The sequence below is a fragment of the Simochromis diagramma genome, unplaced genomic scaffold, assembly GCF_900408965.1.
Source record: "Simochromis diagramma unplaced genomic scaffold, fSimDia1.1 OVJJ01000302.1, whole genome shotgun sequence".
Taxonomy (NCBI): Eukaryota; Metazoa; Chordata; class Actinopteri; order Cichliformes; family Cichlidae; genus Simochromis; species Simochromis diagramma.
Window position 1 is genome coordinate 8,029,101 of NW_024386792.1, and position 27,571 is coordinate 8,056,671.

At 40.2% G+C, this 27,571-nt stretch overlaps 1 protein-coding gene across 2 annotated transcripts in view; it reads right to left on the reverse strand.

Moving 5' to 3' along the window:
* Positions 1 to 1,392: 1,392 nt before the first annotated feature.
* ctnna2 (catenin (cadherin-associated protein), alpha 2) overlaps positions 1,393 to 27,571 on the reverse strand; it is a 334,263-nt gene continuing 308,084 nt past the window's right edge. For both annotated transcript variants that reach the window (XM_040024188.1, XM_040024189.1), the window contains 5 exons: positions 24,625 to 24,738; positions 17,818 to 17,999; positions 16,750 to 16,855; positions 8,552 to 8,686; positions 1,393 to 4,236 (listed from right to left, as the gene is read on the reverse strand). In XM_040024188.1, coding sequence (XP_039880122.1) covers positions 3,949 to 4,236; positions 8,552 to 8,686; positions 16,750 to 16,855; positions 17,818 to 17,999; positions 24,625 to 24,738 — 825 coding nt within the window. In that variant the 3' untranslated portion in view covers positions 1,393 to 3,948. The remainder of the gene's footprint in view (positions 4,237 to 8,551; positions 8,687 to 16,749; positions 16,856 to 17,817; positions 18,000 to 24,624; positions 24,739 to 27,571) is intronic.

Sequence of the window (27,571 nt, forward strand, 5' to 3'; positions counted from 1 at the left end):
CAGTTTGATGCAGGAGACTGCAGCTTGCATCCTGTCTCAATGCAACAGTTACAGAAAAAATTGTTTTAAATAAATAAATAAATCTTAACCCATTTTTTTAGTAATCTTATCTTAACCAGGGCATAAAAATCTACAAGAATTTTCAAAATGTGCATTCCTTTGTAGACGAGTCAGTACTGAAACCTGCACTTCCTCAGCTGGCAATCGCCTTAAACAAAGAGCTATTTAAGGGAACTTTAAAGGAAGAATATTGAATATTTATGGAGATAATGATTTTCTTTAATATTTATGATTTTTTTAAAATGGTGGAGAGTGCAGTTGGTGAATATTTCCACATCATCACAGCGGTCTTTTGGGACTAAATAGCAATACAGTCCTGTGGTATCAGTTTTATTGTGTTTTGGGTAAATTTCAAATGTGATTAAAACTGAAATATCAATATCCAAAAGTATGCAACTTCTGGGAAGCCACACCTGCTTGACCTCCAGGCGTGTTCGAGAAGCTGAGCTAAACCTGAAAGAGGTATGAACCAGCAGCAGAGGACTTGAAGTGTTTGTGTTACTCAGACTCTTTTAAAAGCATAGGCCAGCATTCTGAAGAAATTATGAATTGTCTAGACTCTCTATACCTCGTGGCTTTCTTGAGAAAATTAGAATTAGAAATAGGTTTAACCCTTTTGTGGAAGTACATCCAAAGAGCTAAAGGTATAAATAAATAAAGAAGACAAAGCCTGAGGTTTCATTTCATATCTCCCCAAAAACCGCCCGCAATTAATTTGCAGCAGTAATGTGTCGGTGGGTTCAGACCGGAATTATTCATCAGGTGGTAAATATTTGTGCGCTGCATTAGTGATGTTTTTGTCCAGAAGAAGAAAACAACCACCTCCTGCCTACCTAATGTGGAGCTAAGGACGTTTCAGAAAATGCATTTCGCTGATAACCTTTCTTGTCTTAGTGAATGGACGAAAAAAAAAGAGAGAGAGACTCAACAGTGTCATCAGGTCATACTAAGACGGTTTCCCAGATTTAATCTCGACGTTACAACAACGGCCATAAAGAGGTCCCTTTACAGCGCTGATGTCCGCGCGTGTGCAGATGGCAAAGTGCTTGGTGTCAGAAGGATTGTGACACCATAGACCAGAAGCCAAAAAAGCATATTGCGGCAGCTGCTTGTGTGCTGTTCATCACCATTCTCCCTCTGGGACTTTGACAGTCATTTTCCTCTCCGTCTATTTTTATAGTTGGTTTGAGGGAGGTTTGCTTAACTAGATTAGAACTCTGTTTTAATCCTTTTAATACAGCGAATCCCATCTCAAATCAAAGTGCTAAAACCCTACACTGCACTGGCATTTCCGCCACCGTCGTTATTTCTTTTTAATTATTTTTAATTTTCGAAGAGAACAAGCTGTCAGCCATCGTGGCCCGCTTTATTTGGATAGGAGGGATGGATACACACAGGGATAATTTTAGTTAAGACAGCACAACAGCCAGGAATTAATCCCTCCATTAACTGGATTGTGTTACTACTTCTCCCCTGTGGCCCTGTTTCCTAAACAGAGGGTGGCCTGGTGATGCACGGATGCCTGATGCATGTTGTGTTTAATGGTCATTAGCAGCACAATGTGGATACATAAAGAACCTTATTCATTATCAGGGACCGAACTGCAGAATTATTCAAACTAATGTTGCATGAGCCATTATTGGGACAATTATGCATGTCGATGCTTTTGATTTGATTCGTAAGAGATCGAGGTCGTGTTAAGCAGTTGGTTGATTTGCTCTCCGGTGTTGTAATGCCACAGTGTGCAAATGCCTCTGGGGACTTTTTTTAAAATATATATATAAATAATGAATGTATTGCGCTGTCTCTAAAACTGAGCTAATTTCTTGGAATTAAACAAAACAGGAGGTCGTAATCAGGTCTTGCTGCTGTATAAAGTTTATAGTGGTAGTATTCACGCTGATCTTTGATCTCTTTCTTTAAGAGAGCTCGACTTCCTCATTCAGAGAACTGTGGGGCTTCTCGTCTTGCCTCCCCAACAGCTGTGCCTCTTTCATAACCAAGCCTTTCCTTCCTTCTCTGACAGCTCAGCAGATTTATGAGAGATTGATAAGGACTTCAGTAATCAATACCGACTTATACACCTGACATGGAGTCAGCAGTTAACTTTGAGACAATGAGGAATTGATACAGCTTTGGCAGCACATCACACCCATCACATGAATGTCAATTTAATAGACAAAGTGTATTCTAAGAGAATACAATACCACTAAGCTTTGAGTGAAGTGGGAACATCGCTCGCTTACGTGGTGATGGTGAGCTGGTGTTTATGTTTGCCATGTTTTGGCTTCACCACGAGTGAGGGCGGAATTTGTCCATTTATTTAAGTGTTCGTTTTTGGGTCGATAATGGTGCTCTGGGAAACGTTTAGGAAGCATCAAAGCCTGAAGGCGGGACTCGAATGTTGGCGCTACGCTCAATATCAATCCATACAATCGTGGTCAAGACATTTCGGTTAAGCGTCAGTCTCGTGGAGGCATTAGCAGAAAGGTCAGGGCACTTCCCCCACACTCTCCAAGGAAGTAGGATATGATGATGATGTCTGAGGACAAATATACAACTTTAGTGGCAGACGCTGCGCTGTTACAAAGGATACATGACACCTGCTGAACATGAATGTCAGTGAAAATCATGGGGATCCATTTATGATGTGTTGAGATCTTCAAGGCTAAAGCGATCACATACGTTAGGACTGCTTGTGTGGAGAATGTGTGGAAATATCACAACGACAGCACTAACCGTGCTGAGCCAAGACCAATTATCTCCAGTCACAGCGCAGAGTTGACCTGTGACCCCGAATCAATACACCTATTCTTGTAAGCTTGCGGCACTAATGGATATTTTCTCCTCCTTCATCTTGCACGTGAATCTCGAGCGGTTGTCAGATCCTTCTGACTAATGACTGGCTGTAACACTCTGATTGATATTGTAGCTGCTGCTTATATGAAAGTAATAAAGACACAGGAAACTTGAGGTGTCAAGTTGGGGGATTTATTAGAGAAGGGTGGATATAAAGGTATCGTATGCAGGGGTTCTATTCTCTGAGCAAACCACAACTAGTCAAACCTCTCTGTCTATATTATACGCTACACGACTTCCAAACAAGGTCATCATAGTTAGTGACGTTACCATTCAAGAAAAGGGGTTTAAAAAGGCAATACAATAGACCATAAGTGTGCTTTGGTAAAAAAAAAAACAACACCATATGGATTATTATTAATATTATTATTATTATAATCATCAGGAATGGGGGAACTACTCGGATGCTGACACTTCCAGGTATTTTAAACATAGGTTATTCCTAGCACTACAGGTTAACATTCAAATTGAAAAAAAAAAAACCAAAGTCATCAAGGATCATACCACCATTGATATCCTCCGCTTAGAGCAACTCCTTTACTGAACCATGTAAGATTTCCATTGAGACTGTTTAAGTGTGTATACAAGCAGCCAGTCAGTAGCACATTAATGATACAGCTAGAATATCAACTGCCACAATTAATTTTATTATTTTTTTTAAATGCCTCACTTCCTCCTCTGATATGTTTCTTTCCCCTTTTTTTTGTTTTTTAACTTCCATATTTTCAAAATGTCGTTCTGTCTTTGTCACATTTTGGCTCTCACATATTAAGCTACAATAAGATCGATAAATACTGTTGGGTTGTGTGCTGGCTGTCTGTGAGCCATGAGGACCACAGTGTTAACAGGAGCCACAGTGTGGCAGTTTTAATATATACTGTAGTCCTCCTGAGGTGTCACCAAGCACACACAGGGCAAACAGAGCTGGGTTAACACAATGTAAAAAGGGAACTTTTTCATCAACTTCTCGCCGTCATGTTGAGTTGTTTTTCTTAAGCATGACTTCTTTTTTCGTTTTTCTCTTTCTTCTTAGAAGGAGTCCATGGCCTTGAATTCGCTGAGGGCCTGGACGGGGGAGATGTGTTTCTTCTGGGAGCCTCGTCGTACACGAGTCTGGCATTCCTCGGGCTTCTCCCTTTTTACCAGAGGCTTCTTCTCGGGGGCCTTCATGCGCCAAGACACAACGGGCGAGTTAACAGCCGCTGTTCCGTACACCTTCTGGTACTTGGTGGAAGCTACATAAGATGCCTTTACAGTCAGCACCACTGCATTCATTAGGTTCTTGGCCGCTTGGATCAGGGAGGTGGCGCTGTCCAGCTGAAGAGGGTACGATGAGTTGGAGGGGAAAGAGAAAAATATAACATCAAAAATCGGTTTGTCTTAGAATGAAAAGGACACTAATTTTCTTGCCTTAAACAACATTGAAACATATCAGTTACAGTATTGTGCAAAAGTGTTGAGCCACCCTCATTTCTTTCCTCATTCTCATTTCTATCTACAGCAGAGTTTGTACAGTTCTATTGAGCTAGAAAAAGTAACACTGGTATGATCACTTGCAGTGTTGGGACTAACGGGTTATTAAGTAACGCGTTACAGTAACTACGTTATTATTGTGGTAACGAGCACGGTAACTAGTTATTATGCCAAAACCGGGAACACGTTACTCGTTACTGGGATTTAGATAGGCTCGTTATTCGTTACTTCGTGTGGTGGCTATCGCGGAGCTTCCACAGATTCAATAACATTAGCAAGTGGTGGAGGCCAGCAGGTGGATGAAGGAAAAGGGAGGCAAGAGGAGAGACCCGAAGCGGCCGCTGGTCCGAGAGTGTCAGGTGAACTGAACTTCAGGTAAGAAGTTATGAACTGCAGTCCATCTGGGTCAGATATGAACCAAGTTTAGGTGGAGTTTATTTTCGTTGTGCTGACTTTTTTGTACTGCGTGCTAGCTAGCATGACAGAGTTTCTATACAGCTGGGTGGGTGCTATGTTACTGATGTTGAACTTTATTTTGTTCATAAGTTATTAGAGTTGCCAACCGTCCCGTAAAAAACGGAATCGTTTCGTATTTAGAGAAAATATTACGCGTTTCTTATTGAGGTGAAAAGGAACAGTTTGTCCCGGACTTCAGCTACAATGAAAAAGACACAAAGCTGGAGTTATTCTGTGTCTTTGCTGCACAGCTGCCTCTTCTCCTCTCATTCTCTCCCCCTCCGTCTCCTGTTTCTACTTCAATCATGAAACTGATCAATGATCAGCTGATCAGCTTTTCTCTCTTGTTTATTTATCGCTCACTTTGCGCCAGAAAGAGGAAACCAGTGGATGTCGCAGTAAACAACATCAGCACTTTTAAGCTTGATCAGCTGTTGTTAGAATTTATTTAGTATTAATTTCTAGTATCAGCTGATGTTGGCTGGAGCCACAGCTGTAAAGCTGCTGGTCATGATATCGGTTTGGTTATGTGATGAGAGGGAAACATGAAGATGAAACCAGGAGATGTCCTTACTGAATCATCAGAGCTGTGATGGAGAAACAGGTTTACCTTTTAGTTAACATGAATGAGTTGAAGGGAAGTTATGAACTGTTTCTGAGAGACAAATGACACCAGGATCCTTTTCTACGTAGCTGACAGCTGGTAACTGTGCAGAGGCGGGTCTAGCAAAGTGTTGCCAGGGGTCCATGTAGGGCATTAACAGGGAAAGGGGGGCACAAGGAAATACTTTCTTATTCTCATTTAAAATGTCTCACTTTAAAAAAAATAAATATCTGAGTCTTGCAACAAACAATAGATTGATACATATAGTGTACATCACCGTCACAACAGTGTTTGTTTTCATTCAAAGGCTTTATGATTTTTCCTATAATGGTGGGCCGGTCTCTAGTCAAAATGCCCGGTATGATTTTTTTGTCCCAGTCCAGCTCTGTAAGCAGCTCATCTTCAGCCTGGTGTTACCTACATCTTCCTATTCAGAAGGCAGAATTTCCGAGTTCTGAGTACAATCGAAAGCACCACGACTGCAGTTTTTGTGTTGGATGTAAAAAGCAGGCTAGGATAGAATCAGGCGTGGGATTTCTCTCGTGGAAATGTGCACATTATTTTTTCCTTTCTATTGGTAGGTGGCACAGTGCACTTGTGGCAAGTAAGCAAGCTAGAAGACTGGCAATCTTGCTGGGTATCCAGTTACGGAAGCAACACATTAACAAGAGAATTCTGAGAAAAACCAAAGTTACTTTCCCTAGTAACTAGTTACTCTGAAAGGAACGAGTAACTTGAAGTAACTGAGTTACTTTTGATAGAAGTAACTAGTAATGTAAATAAGTTACTAATTTAAAGTAACTTACCCAACACTGATCACTTGTCTTTAAACACTGCCTGAACTCTCCTGGGCAGACTTTGGTTAATTTCTTTATGTCTTCTTCAGGAATAGTTCTCCAGGTTTCTTGAAGGACATTCAAAGCTCTTCTTGCTGTGGCTACCTTTTGTTCTGTTCTCTGTCACGATGATCACACACTTCTTCAATGTTGACATCCAGGCTCTGGGCATATTTTTTTTTTGGTACCCAATTTTTTTCTAATCTATTTATTTTTCTATTTTATTTTTATAATATATTTGTAATTCACTTTTTTCTTGCTGAACTTTGTGCTGCTGTAACTGAATTGAATTTCCCCAGTGTGGAATTAATAAGGTCTCTCTCTCTATTTCTATGATAATGTTGCATTGTGTGTTTTTCTACACAGGTATGATTTTAATGCATTAGCAGTGTGTTTGGGATCATTCTGAAAAATGAAGCTGTTGCTAATCAGAAGCTTTCCAGATGGTTTTGCACGGTGGATCAAATTGTGATGGTACCTTTTTGTGTTCATAAGTCAATCAGTTTCGATCCTGAACACTGCTGGCTGAAGTGCGGCTCCAATTTGAACCAAAAATTTCAAATGATTCAAATGATGATGAATGGATTCATCACTACAATATAACCTGTTACCACAAAATTTCAGTCTAGTTCTTACATAATTTGGCGTGTCTCAGACTTTTCTCCTGTTTCCATTTCTTCCTTCCTATTTCTTAAGGAAATGACTTTTAGATACTGTTCATCTGCTCTAGATTTCAGGGTCTTTTAGAAACTGTCCACTTGTCCAGTTTCCTCAGATTTTTTAAGGCCACACTGCACACCATAATGAAATTTGTTTTTGGCTAACAGCTCTCTAAGAATTACGTTGTTGTTGCAATACTTGTATCGTGTGCCTGTCAAACTCTGTTATTTTTGGCATTTTTCATGGATTCAACTAAAGAGCAGGGAACAAATGATGTGTTTTTGCAAGTAAGTGACTAAAGATAGCAAAGAATGAATTTTAAATTGTAAGTTGTCTGTTATGTTCAGACACAACACTGCTTCATCCCTTGAATTAAGTGCCTTTTTTATACTTCCACTTATACTTCAGTGTTAAGTGGTTCAACAAAAATGCTTCTTTAAAAATGATAAGGTACAAGGACTGGACTAGAAGTTAGTAAAAAACAGCGAAAAACTTTCAAAGCCTGGACAACTATTGTTTAAAACCAAAAATCACAATAACATTTGGCTCCTTGGAATCAAAATATGAAGAAATGAAGGGTGACTCAAGACTTTTGCACAGCAGTGTAGATACAACACCTAGAAGGTCTGTGCCGCAACCAGCAATTAGAGAGGATAAAAACACGGCTCTCACTATATGACATCTTATTTTAGCAGTTCTTAATTAGCAGAGGCAGGGGTCAGGTGCACCTCTGTCTCCGTCTGTTTTGTTTGGCTGACATTTAAGGGTCGTGGCCAGTGGGCCTCCTCCTACATCACACTGAGACGAGTCAACAGTTTAGATTTAATGAGTGTGGACTCCAGCTGGCCACCATGAAAAGGTTAAAATCTCAGCAGGGCTTGCATATCTCATGTGAGACAAACATTAGAGTCCTGAGAAATTAAGAAGTGTATCAACGCAGGATGCGGGGAAATCCAAAGCAAAGATACAAGTCAAGTTTGTTTTTAGTTGGCTCCATTGAAACAGATCTTTTATTTTTTTTCCCCTGATAATATCTAAATTCACAAAAACTGGTCAGTAAGGAGAACTGCAGGGCTCAACTTTAATAGTTTAAAATGTGTTTAAAGTCCACAAATGCTGCACTAATGATGATAGAAGAGACTCGTATACCAGCTATTTTACAAGTTATACAAATGATACTGTTTAGAAAGGTTCATAAAATTGTGCATTGTTGTAGTTTTTGTATTAACTTCTATATTTCTATACACTGAAAAACATGGATAAGAAGTTTAAGAACCTCATGAATATTAAATCCAAGCAACATGGAATAATTGTCTGATTTTGGTTGGAGCACTATTAGGAGTTCATGAGGCATGAACACTACAACTGGAAAAAAGCCCGTGGTGCATATTTCAGGTATTATTAGATGGCAATCGTTTTGAAATAATTGCATCGGCCATAATCTACATGACCCTTTATCTCATCTTCCAAGCTTCATTATGACCTTGAAAAAAAAGATTTGCCCATCCGCAGCACGGAGCATAAAAAAGGTCTTAAATGGATCAAGTCTAGTGAATCTACGCTTAAAGCGTGTCTACAACATCAGTGATAGTGAAGCACTTACCCCAGACACGATGAGCTCTCCACCCAGATTCTGGACCTCAGCTTTCACCTTGCTGCAGATGTTGAGCTGATGACAGTACAGGGCAATTCTCTGAAGGTAAGCCAGCAGATCCTGCTTGCATGCTGAATCAGGGCACTGAATGGAAAAGAGGTGCAAAGACACATGTAGTCTATATATGATCATGGCAATTAGACTTTAAATTAACAGCAGCAAAACCCAACAGTTTTTACTTTTTCATCTTTAGCCTCCTCACACTGACAGCTGTGCATCATAATTCAGAAATTCTGCAATACAAATAAAGGGATGTGCCCTGAAATGTACACTGTTTTGATGAAATAGTTTCCAATGCAAAGGATATAAGCAGACTCACACAGAGAATTACATACATCTTCCTGCATCATTACAATGATGTGTGGTGACATGCAAATGTGATTATTGCATCTACAGTGGGGGAAATAATTATTTTATCCCCTGCTGAATCTGTAAGTTTGCTCACGTATAAAGAAATGAACAATGTCTAATTTTATGGTTTATTCAATGAGAGGAAAATCAATTTATAACTTTTGTTTTTTTGTTTTTTTCTGGAATTTTGGTTGATATTCTTTCTCCATTAAAATCAAACTATCACCTGTTAATTTCTTTGTAATGAGCAAACTTACAAATTCAGCAGGGGATAAAATAACTATTTCTCCCACTGTATGAAGTGAAATTTGTATACATGGCTGAAAATGTTTTTACATTTTGATCCAGTCAAAGCCATGGAAAATGGTCTTAGGACTTGTTTCAGACATTATTGCCAAAATCTAAGTCTATGCCTATCGCAGAACTACCATCTGGATTTAAAGGCGGTACGTTTTCCCCCAAAAAATAATTCAGATCCAAGTCCTCCATCAAATTGGATTGTTATAATAGTCATGGTGTCTGAAGTTGAGCCGGTTTTAAAATATAACACCAAGAGAAACAATCCTAAACAAACCAAACAAAAAAATAGGAACAGCGGGGTTCCGGCGTTTTTGGTTGCTAATTACACATCTTTGTGCGAAGCACGAAGGCTGTTGCTCAATATTTTTTCCCCCATTGTTAGTTGTTGCAGGCATGGGTTTCAAAGGCGAGTTGAGCTGCACTGCAGGGTGTCAAACACATTCATTTCACATGAAACAAGTTTGTCACAGCATGTTGCAGAAGGAGAAAGCAAATCAATCCACAATGAATGGACACAATATTTCAAAACCCAGAACGACTTGCTTCCACAGCAGCCTTTCTTCCCCTGTGGGCCACTTTTATATTATTTTTTTGAATCAGAAGTTCTGACCTGGTCCTGCTGGCCTTTGTGCTACTTCAACAGGAGAAAGACCAATCATACAGAGCAGCAAATGGACCAACAGGGAATAAGAGGACAGCCTCCTCAGGTATCCTACTATCACACAGTTTGCCCCTATTATTCCATCTGGAAGTCTTCCAGGAGTCAGCTATGGCCCACTAAGCTCCCAGTGGGTTAAGAACACTGCATCAGCTGCTTAAACACTGTGAGCATCATTTTGTAGCAGCACCTTTCTTCCAGCCATTAATATTAAACGGTCCTAACTAGGACATTCAGCACCACTGTGTGGGGAAATGCACAGCTCATTTCCTTGTCTTCTGGGCTCGGGTATATGGGGATGGCAAGTTAAACATCGAGCTGTGACATGAATATACCCCCTCCAGGACTTACAACTTTCCTGGCTTCCTGTTTCATCTCCTTCTACCTGAGACAAGGCCTCCTGGGCCAAGAAAAATTGCATCGACCGGCCCAAAGTGCCCTTCACTGATGCTCACAAATGGATAGCAAAAGTCTGTCTTTTGTCTTTGGTGAAATGTTTGGAGTTTTTTTCTCCTTTCCAACCTACAAATATAATTGCAAAAAGCAATTCAAGGCATAGTTACGGCTAGAGCAGGACTTTCAACAGCACAATAAAGCACCATCTTCCTCTCACTGAGTGCAGACTGAGGGCGAGCTGCTAGCTCATAAAGCAGGCAGTGAGGGTGAAGCGTCTCTTTGGGCATTATCACTGCACCGCCAGTCCTGGCTAGAATAACTGCTAACTGCACTTCGCACTGTTGGCACTTCACACTATTGCCCGAGGCAACTTTGATGCAGACATGACACAATTGTTCCCTATTGTACAGTTGACTAATAGCCCAGTTCTTCCACAGATTCCCTGTTGATGTAAATAAATTGTATGGCTCATTACTTTGCCTGGCTCATTGAAGCCCTCTCTCTTTATAGCGAAATAGGATTCATTACTGTCTAGTCAGGAAACAACGTGCAGTGACAACTGGACTTTTTTGGCCTTCGCCAAACTCTCTCTGACCTTCTCTCTTCTTTCACTATTATATGAACATTTTATATTAGTGTCCAGAGGAACAAGAAAGAGTTCTTTTTTGTTTTTGCATAATTAGGCCCTAAATGAATAAAACATGCTCCAAATGGATAATTTAGCAAGATGATGTGAACTCTCTTGCTAAGATGAGGGCAACACCATCAGAGTGTGGCAGTCTGTCAAAACACAAGTCCCACCTCACAACGATGCTGCATTTATAAGCAGGCTTGGACTTTTTCTCCTAAATGATTCACTTTGTAAGAAGTAGTAATTAGTAATTAAAAACTGTTTCGCTCGCAGCCTGAGCTCTGTTGCGGTTTTGCCTTTATTGTAGCGTTTTGTTGTGCGTTAAATGGATAACAGTAGACGAAGACAAGGATGAAATCTGAAAAGGCTGACTTGAAGATGGTACGATGACAGATTCAAATAGAGCATGTTACACTCAGTTACACAATATGTCTTCTAGCTGACTGGACAGCTACAGTCTCTCTGATGGTAAGCTGTCACTTGTCAGTTACGTCAAGATAGCTGGTAATCTTTCTATTTGCTCATTCAGTCTTTGCATCTCCACCAAAGGCCGAGCACTGTTGTGCTCTCATACATACTAAAATCACTTATTCTATTTTAGTGCATTCCTAATGCACCGCATCTTCTTCTTATGATTTATTCCATTATCTGGTATGTTGCACAGGAAAAGTCTTAAAAGATAAATTACAATTTCCCACCATCGACAAAATAAATAATTCAAGTGACCTTGAGTACCATTCATGATTTTTTAAAACATGTGACTATTGATTTACATCTAAAATGTGCAATTTCTGCCCAGAATTAAAATTATTATTAACTGAATCTTCTGCTCAGGTTGTGTCTTACCTATAAGAACTACAGACCCCCTGCCCCCAAAAACTTATAATGTCAGATACATCCTCTTCACTTCACACACTTGCAATGTGGTCACATAATATTTTAGGTAAAAAAAGGATTTTAACAAATGATCAAACAAAGCACACGGAAGATCTTCCACACAACTTTTCACTCGGCGACAGGGATGGTAGGTGGACTGGTTTTGATAAAGTGCTTTTCTACTCTACCTGAGCACTCTCCAAGCCAAAATCATTCAAAGACATCTACTTTGTCTAATATTACACTGAATATGGGCACTGTATCACACTTACAGGGTCACTCTATATGATGCCTTTCTAAGAATAGCTCCAACCTGAAGTTCTTACCATCTCAGGTGTAGTCATATTTTCTCACCTTGACATGCTACACAGAAATGTAAAGACACCTACGACAACTGTCAACACAGATACCAAGTACCTGCGCTGACAGAATGACTCGGCAATCAAAGTGTGCCTGCCTCAAGCCAAGTTATTCATACTGCTACATGTCACAGTTTTTCATAACGCTGTGCTCTGCGCTACACAAACTCCTAAAGATAAACTTGGTGGCGGTTGGTGTCATAAGAATCCTAACAGCGTGAGGAGTCCAAAGATGTGCTCGCTGAGATCTTCAAACTCCAGTTTCACTTCTTTTGCCGGGACATTCAAAGTCACCTGAAAAGCTGCTATGTTGTGACCCATTTATGTCCACAGAAGGCAGTCAACACTCGCTCCTCTGTCGAATGATAAAAACATTTGTGATCGGTCAGATGCATCTTTGAATTTGCCTCCAGAACTGTACATATAAGACACCATAACTTTGATCTTCTAGCTGTGTGGAACAACAGCTGGAAGGATCTCTGATGCTGTCCTCAGTCTCCATCAAGATGACGACACACCCACGGTTTTCCCTCAACTTTACTTGCTTTTTTCAGAACCTCAAATTACCTTTTGCTGCATTTCCAAACTCCATTTATCAGCTGCTGTTTGAGGTGACGGCTACTGCTTTTTCGTATTTATTAATTTGCGGCACATTAATGCTTTTCATTCATCAACTGCATTTATTATTCATGCGTAATTAGCATCTTTGTGGCGTTATTGTTGCGTCTGTGTTTGTTGTTGTTATAAATAAATGTTTCATATTTTCATCAGGTGCATCAGGTTCATGTTTTCTTAAAAATACTTTCAGTTATGTCTTCTAAGCTCACTTCCTGTCTTTAAATGGGTATGCCTTGGGGAAACAGACACACTCTCTACTTTTAAGATTACATTTAAAAATTTCCTTTTTGATAAAGCTTATAATGATTGTTAGATCAGGTGACCCTGAATCCTCCCTTAGTTACGCTGCAATAAGCTGCAGGGAGCTTGAATATTTCATATTCACTCACTGTGTTTATATACCACTCTGTGTTTAATCGTTAGTTATTATTAATCTCTGGCTCTCTTACACAGCGTGTCTGTTCTCCATCCCCTCATCCCCAACCTGTTGCGGCAGATGGCTGCCCTTCCCTGTTCCTGGTTCTGCCGAAGGTTTCTTGCTGTTAAAAGGGAATTTTTCCTCCCCATTGTCACCAAGCACTTGCTCCTTTGAGGCCATTTAATTGTTGGGGTTTTCTCTGTGTTATTTTAGAGTCTTTACCTCATAATACAAAGCACCTTGAGGCAACTGTTGCTGTGATTTGGCGCTATACAAATAAAATTGAATTGAACTGAGTTGAATTATGTTAAACCGCGATCAAGCCTCAACGTCTGGCTGTGTTCACATAAGCTTTATTGTTGTGCAACAGTGGGACAACAATACCACTGTGCTATATTGGAAAATACACAGTTTTTGTTTGCCAACATGTGCATTCAGAGTACTGTTAAAAACACATAACACAAGCAAAAAGATGCTTCAAGAGAGAAAAAAATGCACATTTGGATTAGAGACACGGTTTGAGGAAAATCGGGGTGTTGGACGCTTAAACTGAATGAAATGATGAATTAGATCTTTAGTATGCAAGTAGGGGTTAACAAATCAAGCACCATGAGAAAATGAAGAGGGAGAAATAGAGTCAAAAAAAAGACATTGCTGGAATGAAATGGGGTGAAGTGCCTCTAGGGTTTTTTTCTATGTCATGTGCTGTGCTCAAACGACTATGAAAGTCCCCCACTTCCATATTGAATTGCCTTCTGCCTCACATGTGCTCATCAACAGGGCTGACGTGGAGTCATGGTGACAAGGTTTGCTACTTATGGGACCTGTCTGAATGCAGTGGAGAAGGCTTTACTTTTACTGTCTTGCCACAGCGCTCTCGACAAGCACCGGTTACTGACTACAATGTGCGAATGCAAAATACTTGTCTTTATCCACAACAATAAAGGTCATTTGATTTGTTGTGTAATTGCATTAAGATGCTTGATAAAAGCAAACTTTTCAGCTTTTAACTTTTATTAACTCACTCTGATTACTAGATGGCATGGCAGCAAATGGACCGAGTGCCCAACATGAGTACCTTCAGAATAAATACATGCTGGAAATGAAAAGGTCCTCAAGTCCCACTTTATTTTCAGTACACAGTGCTGATGTCCCTGGAAGTGTAGCAGAAGGTTCTGAATATTCAGTAAACACTGGTCTAGGAAACATTTAAGTGAGAATTAAAAATGGCAAGCCACCTGCTCTTTTCATTACGGCAACTGTTGATTCAGACACAGGCTCTGGAAGTGATTTGCCATGTGACAGATTCACTCCTACCTAAACCCTGTTAAACACTGATCATCACTTGGCAGTCTACGAGCCAAGAAGTGAATACAAAGGCACACAAATACAAATCCGTGCTTCTTTTGTACTCTCTGTCCCAGATATTTCTCTCAACAGCATACGCGACACCAAACAGAGGCAAATGTTTTCACACATGGAAACATGCAAAAGAGCCCGAAACTTTGTTCTGTAGTGCAATATGGTCTGGAGAGCAGGATAGTGTGACACGAGCAGAAAAGTGCCAGCTTTGACTAAAGATTCCTTCTGGGCTGCTGAAAGCTTAACATACTCTGCAGCCTTAAAAACTAGCGGGCATTCTGTGCTGTGGTAGGAGCAGAAGGCTTGTTGATATATTGTCGTGAAATCACATATTGTCACAAGAAGGCACAAGATAAAGAACATTTAAAAGAGTTGGTCAAAATCCTCTTTGGTTGAATCCACATTCAAGGAAAAATGTTACAAAGGTTATTTCTTTTCTCCTTTTTTTTGTCTTTTTTAAGATGTCGGACATCTAAATAGCTTTTCAGCATATTTTAATTTTCCAGAAGGTTAGGTCATAGGCCAAAACAAAAGGGTTTTCTCATTTAAAGGCCTTTGGTACTAAAAGTCTGCAAAGAAAATATCTCCACACCATTACATCAGCATCACCAGCCTGAGCTGCTGACTCTCTCGTTCATCATCTGAATGCTGCAGCAGAAATCAAGACTCATCAGATGAGGCAACTTTTTTCCAGTCTTCCATTGTCCAGTTTGGTGAGCCTGTGTGTAGCCTCAACTTACTGTTCTTAGCTGGAGTGGCAGCCAGTGTGGCCTTCTGCTGCTGTAGCACGTCCTTTTCAAGGTTCAATGTGTATTTCAGAGATGCTCTTCTGAATACCTTGGTTGTAGTGACTGGTTATTTTGTTACTTTTGCCTTCCTATCAACTCAGAGCAGTCCGATTATTCTCCTCCAACCTCTGGCATCAACAAAGCATTTTCACCCAGAGACTTGCTGCTCCTTAGATATTTTCTGGGGGAGCAGCAGTAAATATCTTATAGATCATTCTCTATAAACCCTAGAGACGGTTGTGTGGGAAAATCCCAGTAGATCAGCAGTTTCTGAAATACTCAGACCCTCTCGCCTGACACCAACAACCATGCGACATTTAAAGGCATTGAAATCACCTTCTGCAAATCCCTCTCTGATGCTCCGTTTCAACTTCAAAGCTTGTCTTGACCTTGCCTAAACATACTGAGCTGCTACCATGGGACTAGCTGATCAGATATTGACATTAACAAGCAGCTGGACAATAAAATGAACAACAAAGTGAATAAAGTTGAATAATACATAATATAGTGGTTAGTGAGTGTATGTGGCAATGTTATCTGGTCAGTTTTCATGGATGTACACACTTATTATGCATATAACATATAAAATAAACTTTAAGTATAGAGATTATACTTATAAAAACTTTGTGCTTTTCACTAATATAACGTGGCTGTGTGTGATGATGCATGACGCTTTATGGAGGCTTCAGAAAAAGATTTCACTCTAAAATTTAGCTTCATTTCTTCAGCTAAGCAGCAATGGATGGAAGCCCAGTGTGTGTTAGTGAAACCAACAATAATTATTCCAAAGGTTTGCTAGCTAACAGCAGCAGCAATTACAATGACAACAGGCTGCCTTAATGAATCAGTGAGTCTTGAGCCTAAGTTTATTCTCACTTCTTATTAGAGACAGATGAAATGAAGAAGAACATTATGCATTACCTGGAGTGCTGCTAGCATTTTGAAATACCTCCCACTTCATTTGCTGTACACACACATACACAACATACACACGTATTGCTTTTCACTTCCATCTTCCCCCGGCGCAGCGCTGATTGATTAGATATTGAAAATGGTCTGTCAGCGTGTTTTAGAGAGGTACTCATCTGATAATGAATGCAACACCTCGGTTGGGAGCTAATTATATTAGAGACACAACTTGGTTCTGCTGTCTTGCTCTCTCAGTGTTGGTCCCTTTGGGAGACAAAGTCATGCAGAAACACACCCTGCTGCTTCGGCAAGGCTCATCAATGCCCACAGTAAAGATTTCCATCGGCCATGCCGGCTTATTCACAATTTGCTCCTCCGCCAGAAACCGTGACACAGTCAGAGACACATTTAGTCTGATACAAAGTACGTGTATAATGGCAAAAATTAAACTAAGCAGACACAAACTGAGTTGCAAAGCTACCTGATCTGCAACAGCACGGGCCAATTTGTCCATCCTCGAACCAGCCTCTGCAATTTTCTTAGCCGCGTTGATCACATCTGAGGAGTTCTTCAGGGGGCCTTTGCCTCTGGGAAAATTCAAGGAGAGAAGAAGGGAAAAAAGGGATGGTGGGTGGAGTTGCAGAGGCAGGAGGCATGCAGAGCTTCCCTTTAAAGACTGCGCTCACCCCAGTGCTGCACAGGCATGTAGGGAAGCTAATTTGCTGTTTGTGGCATTAAAAATATGACACGATACAATAACAAAGACATTCCCAGATAATGGATGAAACAAATACAGTCTACCTGTATCCCTAATGATCCATCTTGGAGACATGCTTTGAAGCACTCTCCAAGAAGGAAACAATTTATGCTTTAAAAGCAAAACATGAAAATTTTCAGAGAAGTTACGGTAAAAGGGAAAAAATACAGGAGAGGAAACCAGATCGTTTGTGATCTAACTTGGGTTTTTTTTTTTCTTTCTTTTTTGCAACAAAGGGGAGAGTTAATGTGGATAAGAGAACTGTGCCTGCCTCTCACTGATGTCTCATTTTTAGTCACTGGAAGTTGAAACTTCCATTCAGTTTGTTCATGCCAGCGTGAGTCAACGGGGTCATTGCCAAGTAATAACGGTGCAGTCACAGCACCGCAGTCACAAACACTCATGACTAATCATGGTTCTGATTTTCACCAGCCGCAATGGTGTGACCGGTATTGTTTTCACCTTGTGAGTGTTTGTGTGCGTGAGTAAGTGTCATCGTGGCAAAATGTGGTCCTGAGGACACCTACGGATCACGAACTACAGGTGGCTTAAGTACTGTGGCAGGGTTAATGTGACTGTCTGAACGCTCAGATTAAGGAGACAGCTGGCTTTAAAAAAAAGCAGGAGTCAACATATAGCCCGTCTCTGAACCATGACAACCATTACAGTCTGATCATAACAAAGTGCTTTTTTTGCCTTCAACAAAACAGAATATAGTTTGCTTTTCAAACAATCTCCATCTGCATAATTTTCACATTTAAAATAAAAATGTCCACTGTGTGTCACTCTTACCTGGTGAAATCTGTCATCTCCATCATGATCATGCACATCTGCTTGGCGAGCACAATGATGTCGTTGCCATTGTCGTCCCACTTGGCAACTTCTGCGTCTAACTTGCACTTTTCCTGTCTGAAGCTCTCCACCTGCTCAGCAATCTTTGCCTTCTCCTCCTGGGGAAGCTGTGCCATGATGGCCTGCAGGCAACACGGGAGTATGAAGGAAGCAAAAAGCATTAGAGGAGGAGGAAGATATTATGAAAGGGTACATTTGAGCTGAATAAATTGGGAAGATGGCTCATGAGGGAAAAAACAGTGGAGAAAATAAAGGAAAGAGCTAAAGTTGGGAAGGAGAGAATGAGAAGGAAATGAGAAAGAAAGGGGGATTATGCTAAGAGAAACAGCATAGAGGGCATTTATAAAAGAGCTGTTGCACCATTTGTTCATTTTTTTCCCTTCTGGTACACTTTTTTATCCACTCAACAAAAACTTGGACAAAAGTTAAACATTAAATCTGGGGTCTGACGACTTGCTCCTCTGAAACACTTCAAAATAAAGTTCTAAACTTTATATTTAATGACTGGAACTTTTCAAACCACTTGACATCTTATATCCATAAAAAGCAAATCCATTTTTTTTTATTCGCCTTCATTTTTTTTTCTCCTTCCAAGAGAATACATTTGCTCTCTCAGCGGCCTTTGGGGGCAGGTCCAAAATGGCATAAATCTTGTGGCAAGGTCACAGGCGCAGTAAGGACCCAGTACTATTTGGGAGATAAATGTATAATTACCTCGCTTCTTAGACCAGAGAATGAATAATGCATTTGTTCAACATTATGTCAGGGAGGTGAGATGGAAGGAAGAGTAACCTGGTTTCCATTAGGTCGATTCTATTGACTCGAGAGGGTGAGAGAGAAAACGAGTACAGTGAAAAAAGGAAAGTCACCATTGTTTTTTAACCTCATCTATTATTGACTGCCCTCCAAGAATTGCCAGTCTCTTAATGAAATAATCACCCTACTCCTCCCTTTCCCTCTGCCTTATTCCCTCTCTCACAGCAAAGCTGGTGTGTGGGGGTGTGGGGCGAGCTTGGTGAGCGAGTGCGTCACTTTGCTCAGTGCCCCTGGTAGATGCGTGAGGAGGGAAACGGGAGGGGGGAAAAACCATAGACGACTTGTCTTCTTGAAATTCTTTGAAAGCGAATAAGCATAGGGGAGAGGGCCAACAATGAAAAAGAGAAAATTGAAATTACAGACAGAAATAGGGAAGCATGGAGGCACAATTTTCTCATCAGAGGCCAGCAGATGCGTCCATGAGCTTTGGCCTACTGATCACTTTGTGAGCGGGGTGCTGCAAAGCTTTGATGGTGGTTAGCTTGAAAAAAGAAAAGAAAGAAAAAAGCCCATACGGCATAAACAAACAAGCAAAACCAGCCCCCTCAAGCCCAGTGTAGATTTCCTCTGCTGCTTGTGCCAAGACACACAAACAACAGAGCTGAAGCAAATCCCATTTAACAGCATGTGGGGTGAAAACACTGCTCATACTTAAAACAAATACCAAGTTACTATGTATTCAGACTGCACAATGAGGAATAAACCATTTAAATCACACAAGTGATTCCAGCAGGGCAAACTTCTATTCGCACTGCAGGTATGCCTGCGCGCGTTGCTCAGGGGCTCTGGGTCCTCGACACCGCTGACTGGCTGAACATCGACTTTGCACTGGCTCATCTACACATCAAAAACACGTCCAAATGTTAGTTCACTAAGGAGATTTGTATTATTTTATTAGAGTCACGAGTGGTTCTTAAAGCGGTGTCTGTGTCGCATAGCGTCCCAATGATGATTTTTTTATGGATGGCAATTTGCAGAAATCGTAAAAACTGTGCTACATGATAAAAAAGTTAATACATTCAAATGGGACGAATTTATGCCAATTAAACAAGGATACTGTGTCTATTTTTCTTTATTATTTTGGCATTTTTTTGACGTGGAAGAAGCTCACCCAGAAACAGTCACAGCCTACTTTAACAACTTTATTTTATCAGCAATGAAAACATGGAGCCAAGTCACCAGCAGCACGGCACTGCCTCACCTCAGACAACCTCAAATATAGCTGTTTTTTAATTTTCAATTTATTCTTCAAAACTACCTAAGAATCTTAATCTTAACACATCTTAACACATTGCCTTAAAATAACCGTACAGTTATTTTAATATACATTTTTTGGACTGTGTAAGCCACTTAAAAATGTTGCTGTTTTCTTCTAATCTTTAAAACAATTTTTTTTTAAAAGCCTCATAATTACATGTCATCCCCCCCCTCCCCCCATGATATCAAAAATGGTGTCAAGTATCAAGTATTTCTGTGGGCATCAGTATCGAGTTTAAAATTCTTGGATGGTGGCCACACTAATATGTTGCATGAACTGCTCTGCTCACTCTTTTCATGCACACCTGCTTCCTTCTCGCTGACCTGAATCTATGTGTTACAGTTGTTCTTACAGCATTTCAAAAGCTTTTTAAACCCCCACAGTCCACTGGTGGGGAAGTCACAACCTGCTGAGCTGAGCCTCAGGTGTGTTCATGTGGGAAATGACAAGGTCAAAGTCTAAATGCCAAGTATTAACACTTAGCCACATTCTACATTTATATTCTCGAAATTCTCGGCTGATTTTTTTGCTTTGTTCTATGTAACACCGCTTGCTGTTTCTCAGCTCTAAGAAAGTTTTATTTATGTTGCTGATTTGAATTGCAACCTGTTCTTAAATTCAAATGAGTCTGAATAATACTTCAAGTATTCACAAATATAATCTTGAGAACAACAAAAGATATTTTAGTCCAGATTCGTTAAAGGTGCTTGTGCTCTCAGCAGGTGGGGTCTGACGATTCAATAGCCCCCCCTTGGATATGACTTGCTGATTACATGTTCACATCTTAGTGTGGCCAAAAATATAATGCACTGTGAGTGCTGCCTCAGTAATAGGGACACTGGTGCTTGTGCTGTGACAGGCAGAGCTCTCTGACCTCAGGTCTCGAAGGTGGTCATTATCATCTTTGCTGTTCACATCTTTCCTGCACCCAACTGTTGAGGCATCAATAATTCACTTATTTCTATTATTATACTGAATGGTATGCTGCCAGTGTCAAAAAGGCTGAGTACGCCATTAGGAGAAACACATGGTATGTATGGTATGGTTTTGCAAAATTCCACTGCAATGAGGCAGGGAAATAAAAATGTAAATGTAGAATCAGAGAGCCTCTAGATTCACTAAAAATGTTTGTTTTTTTCCTTCTCCCCATCTTCTGCTTGTAGAAACTACATAAAACGGAGTGAAACTGCTCTCCTAAACAACTAAAGGGAGCAAAAAGTCTCTTGAACTCAACAATTTAGAATGAAAATTCCTTCTCTAAAATTAGGGATCAGGGGAAGTTGGGGAGAGAAAGTGAGGGATTTGGTTAGTATACCGATTCACTCTGAAAACGGCGTGACAAAAGAGAGTGCGTCAGGGAGGAAAAGAGAGAGAAAGAGGTTCTGAACACAAAAGAGAGCTGCAAGCACAGGGGTAAACACACGAGCCAATTGGGACGTCAGGGGAGCAGGAAGGGCCCCTGGTGAAGCCCCCCCCCTGCCAAACACACATGAGCGCGCGCACACTCACACACACCGTCGTCTCCTCCTCCTCCTTCTATCCTGCACTCTAGAATTCACTTATCCCCAAATCCCTTTCCCTACTTTACTGATAACAACAAGGAGCGGGCCTCGGGAGCTTAACATAGTGGCAAATCCGGCCGAGGGAGTTCTGTGCCAATACACTCTGCGGCTCGGCTACGTCTGCAGGGATTAGAGCGCTTTCCGGGTTTCTTCACCAAGTGCGGCATCTTGAAATGACTTTAATTTGTTTCATTTGAAATAAACTGCCCAGACACTCAGAGTTCAATTTTATGGATGACCTATCAGCTGTTATCCAATCACAGTGTTAAGAAATGTTTGCCGTGTGTTGGTGTTGCTTTATGTTTGGCTCCCCGTGCATTATCTGTGGCTTGTTATAGCAGCAGAGTTTGCTTCGGCATGTTCTGATAGAAAGAGACACTATACACAGACCCATTTCGCCTCTGTGTTTTTCTGCCCCCTCATTATACATGTTTGCTTTAATAACTTGGCTTTATGCAAAAGTATAATACAAGTGAAAAGCAGAGCACCACACAAGCCTGGGGAACAAAGGCTCCTGGGACTGCCCTAGACTTCATTTGATTTTTTCCCCCTCTCTTTGGAGAAAGAAAGAGATTGAGGAACTTACTGAAGATATCATGCCTGTGTCCTGTGTGTGATACGACATACTGAAGGGGCTTGGAGGGATCGTGACTAAACCCCCAGTATGCTCGTGTCAACTCCTATGGCAAAACCAGATTACGCTTTCTCTTGTCTCTTTGAATAGAAACACAGCTCGCTAGCATGGACTTGGCATGACCGTGAGAGGATAGCAAGCTCTATCCTGACACAACTGGATGAGGCAGACTGGGCAGATCACCAGCGGTTCACAGCAAAAACATCTTTTATGAATGCACTTGCCTCATGCATGTTTAAGCTCTGAGGGCACAACAGTAACCATGAGTAAAACAGGCAATATCAATTAACTATGTGAGAAGCTTTGTCAGCACGCCAGATACTAAGAAGGCACCACATGACGATGCAAACTCAACGTACAAATACGAGTAATCACATTTGATAATCCGCTGTGATATATGGCTTTTTGATTTAAACCACCTTATATCCTTATATCGCAGTAATAAGTTATGACAAAGGGACATGTTGTGACTTCAGACTGTTTCCAAGAAGAGCTGCCCACTCAAATCACAGCTGAATGCCAGGAAAACTAGTTAACAGTTTGGTGCTGTGGAGCTCCTTTGTGTGCAAAGGCTTGTGCGTCTAAGCTCAGATGGCCACGCAACGTTACACCGCGGGTGCCTTAGTGGGAGTATACATACAGCAAACTTAAAGTACTTCGCACCCAGGACCCCTACAGTGCTGGATCGGCTATTGTGCACCCAAAAGCATGCGCCTGTTCTTAATCCTCATAATTAGAATAAATTCTTACTCTTCATTTGAACTGACTGACATTTGTTCTCTTGACAGAAATCAAATCTAAAATATTCTTCCATGCTTATATATAAAGTGTACATTATTGGTCTGTTTTTAAGGATGGAAAATATATCATTTGAATTTCCCTGAGTCATTTAAACATTTTCTTCTACGTGCTGCTAGTTCTTGATGTTCTGGGTGCTTTATTAAGAAATAAAACAGTGTCAGGTGTTCGATCAGATGCCTGATATGAGCTGTAATTAAATTTCACTCACAAGCACTTCCAGTGTTGACTGTGACTTCCATCTTTTAGGTGCAAAGGCAGAAGTAGCAAGATGGTGTCATAGAGTCGTAATGTGGGAGGGAAGAGGTTGGGGTGGGTGGATGGTTCAACATGATATGCAGCTTTGCCCACAGGAGCCTATTTGTTTCCTTCTGCATTTCTCTCTTTAAACTATGAAAATAATCTTTAGCTAACCCAAGGCAATGATAAAAAAAAAAAAAAAAGATTTTTTTGGTTCTGTTTTCAAGGGTTTGTTGGCAGGAATCATGTGATGATATTGAAAAGTTATACAACATGTTCTCATAGAAAACTTCCACTTATGGGTTAGTTTCTAAAATCCAATAATGGTAAATGAGTTGGTGCTTATAGAGTGCTTTTCTACTCAATTTGAGCACTCAAAGCACGTTCCTACTACAATCCTCATTCACCTACTTTTACATTCATTTTTTCTATGTAGTTTGAAGCACTTTTGCCCTAATGTTAAAGCACACAATGAATGCATTGGGGTCAACTCGGGGTTCAGAGATGTGCAGGTTGGATGAGCCAGGGATCGAACCACTGAACTTCTGATAAGTAGATGACCCACCCCAGAAAAAATAAGAAACAAACAAACAAAAAAACAGATAACGGCCTTACTTTGAAGCCATGACCAGTAGACTACTGCGACTAAATGTCTAACTGAGTCAGTTCCTGTCACACAGGCTACTGTCCAGCACAGGGTTCAGTAGTCATGAGTTAGCTGTTTTGTTTTACCTGTCAGCAGACACCACATGTCACATGTAGCACATTCAGTTATAACAAGCTGCTGTTTTGATGTGTTTTATTTCTCCCTTTTTATGCATTAGCCCCATGCGTGCACACTGTGGAGAGACACGGGCGGGATAATGCAGGCCTCTGCCACAGAGAGAGGTGTCGGGCCAAGTCGCACTCCTGCCATCCACAATCCATTCAACATGCAACACACCGCTAGTCTCTGTGTGTGTTGCTGGAGGGGAGCAAGCACTGATACCCTCTTAATGTCCTTTAAGCTGGGCCCAAGTGAAAAATCACTAATGTGAAACAAAGCCCAGACCATGGCGATCACGACTGAAGCCTTGGCTCAGCACTGCACTGTATTTTGTGTTGTGGCTAGTGTCTGAAGGGAATTTGGTAATTACTTTTGTGTTTGTGATTGCAATTTTACACCTGCCATCCCGGAACGGTGTTTATTTAAAATAATACAGCTTGTTAGGACCATTTAAATGGACTTATATGCTATGTAAATGGACACAGTTGGATGAATCAATTTATGAGTAGACAGGGAATGGGGACGAATGTATACAAAGCAGCAACACTATAGTCACTTTGGTATTGCTGCTACTCTTTACCCAAAACAAATATATGTTATTTTTTATGTCAATTTTGATGTTGATGTGCATTTGAGCAGTTGCAGCACAGAAGGGATGTGAACATCCACTCACCCGGGCACTCTGTCCAGCAATAAGCTGGTCATCTTCAGTCTGGACACTAGTCCTGCTGCGAGTATCATAGTCCTCCTGTTCAAAGTCAGAATCATCTTCCAGCTCCTCTGGTGTCTGCAGCAAACACAAAGACAGAGATAAAGTCAGAGATCAGGGAACAAACTGAAATAGACAGCTGAAAAGGGCATTTTTCTCTGCTTTCAAGCCCCAATGTGCTGAAATCATGTCCTTCTGATGTGTAGAGAATGGCTTAAAGATCCCTGAAAAGTTAATTGTCTCTGCCATTTTCCTACGTAAGGTCTTCCGTCATATTAAAAACCATATCCAATAGGTATTTCCAAATCAAATTCACAGCCATAATGATTTATGCATTATTTACTGAGTGCTAAAAAGATAACTGGGAGGAAAGAGAAAGTCATCTGCGAATGCATTTACTGTAACATCTCCCAAAGTATGTTGTTGAACTGCAGGAGAATAAATCTGTGAACAACTTGCATTTGTGCATTATTCACAGGTAAATATCTGGACCCATTTCCACAAGATCATTGATTGTAACTGCAGTTTATATAGAATGATGTTAAAAAGGAAGCCAAAAAGGGCTGCCAAGTTTTAGTCAGTTAAGGGGAGGAAGCAGCTTGGGGCGGAAAGCGATGGTGCAGCAGAGTATTTGTGAAACAGAAAAGCTCAAAGTCAAAACTCTTTACAAATGAGCATAACAGAGATGCTACCAATATGTTTCAATCGCTTAAATATTATAATCAGTGTTATTATTAATTTTCTTTGAAACATTTTGACTTAAAGTCTTTAGCCAAACTCTTAAGTTACTGTTTGAATCCTGAATGCTTTTTTTTGGCATAAGATTTAAAAACTGCTGTGCAGTGATTGTAAGTTCTTAATGTAATTCAAAGCTAAAATAGTTTCAAAGCTGGGGAAAAATCCCTGTGTGTTTCATCAAATAAAGAATTCAGAGGAATTAGCAAGAAGAAGAAATGAGAGAATATCTGCTTCAGTTTGTTTATAACTTTGTATGTGTTTTCTGTACGAGGCGAGTGACTCAATCATTAATAAGCATCTTTATTCCTCTCTGCTGTCTTTTAAGTGACGTCCCAATGACAAAGGCTGTTAGTTTGCCAGGTAACTTCAAAGCAAGTAGTTGATCTAACGCAGATGGATCAATTTTAACAGCATCACAATGATAACACAGCTGGGCGGCTTAGGTTCTGTGGAGCAGAGGATCAAATATAGACATGTATCTGTGTAAAATTATTCTTACATGGTGACAGCCTGTATTCACAGTTCTGTCACAGCTATGCTTGTGAAGTGCATAGTGTTGCCTGGTTATTTATATCGGTATTATAATAAACTAACAGTAGTTTAGTTTTTCTCAAAAGGAGCACTTACAGTATAAAACAGGACCACAAAAGTACCACAGGTTGCTAGAAGGCCTACATTTAACTGTGCTAAATTTCCTTCTTAATTTTAGTACAATGCGAATGATTTTCTTTCAACTCAATCAGTGATATGATTATTCTCTAAATAAAGATAAAAAATGTGCCCATTCTGCCCTAATGATTGCATCGTTGAACTAAGGAAATAAAAGGCAAAAGGGAAGAGCATTTACACACTGGAAATTTGCTACTTATAATTTATTCACACAAATCTCGGGCCATATGGAGCTTCATTATCCATTCTTTAATTCAAGTCAGTTTGTTTGCTCACAATAGTGGGAATACAATTTCTTTATAGTTTCATAATAGCCCATTTCGTGCATATCCATTTGTAATAGGTTTTATAAAAGCAAATGTTTTATCAACTCATTCTACTGCAAACACCTACAATTTAGCTAGCATACAATTCATTTATTTTACTGTTTTATTGAACATAAAATCATTTTTTAATCATTTCTTTTGTTGGTAGCTTCACTAAATTATAGGATCTTGTTTCTTTACTTTCATTTTATAGATATGACAGTGTTATCCTGTCACAAATTAAATGCAGTATATTGCTGGTGCAGCTGTTTAAGTCTCGGGTAAAATATCCAGGATAAGGGAACCAGTTGCTGACTATCTTTGTGAGACAGGTTATTCATGATAGCCAATTTAAAAAAAAAAAAAAAGAGCCAGCTGTGTGAATGTGCAGCAGTGAAGATGATCGGTTTTGCTTTTCGTCAATAAAAAAAAAAAGTCTGATTAGAGCTGTGATCACACAGACATTAAGACTGTAATAAAAAACAAAACAAAAGCAGCCCCCTCATTGATTTCAATCAGGTCATTGCGTGGGGGTGCCAACTCAGAGGTTGCGTTACCTTGGAGATTGTGTTGCTATGTGTATAGGTTTCTGCTATTTACCTTGTGATGATTTTAACAAGCCTAAGGATCTTTCAATAAAAGAGGCCTACTATTACGATTACATTTTAGCATTTACACAGGCCATGAAACAACTTAACCCCATCAGATCACAGCAGCTCCTTTCATTGATTTCATTTTTAATCTGAATGTCTGGTAAGTTTGAACTTTCTAGGTGAGAAAGGCTGTAGGTCAGTTTCCTGAGACTGGGAAACTGCGTAAATATTGGTTATATTGCAGTCTCCACCCATTGTTCAGTTTCATATCTCTTCCATTCTGTGCAATACTTACTACTTTCCCCCCTGCACTCCTGCGTGCATGTGTCTGCGGGTACATAAAGGCCAGGACAAAAACCATGTTTCCAAGAACTTTCATAATAACTTTCCACTCTACTCAAGTTCAGCCTCAATTTTTAAACACTGTGGAGAATTGGTTTCTTAATCCGCTGACTGCTCATGAGATCTGTGCTGTAAAAATTCTAAAGGAGCTATTACTCGGTCTAAGTGGGGGAAAAATTTAAAAAAGTACACTTAAAAAAAAAATAAAAAAAATTACACGTGGCACCAACATTTGCTATCTATACGATGAAGTCAGACGACAGA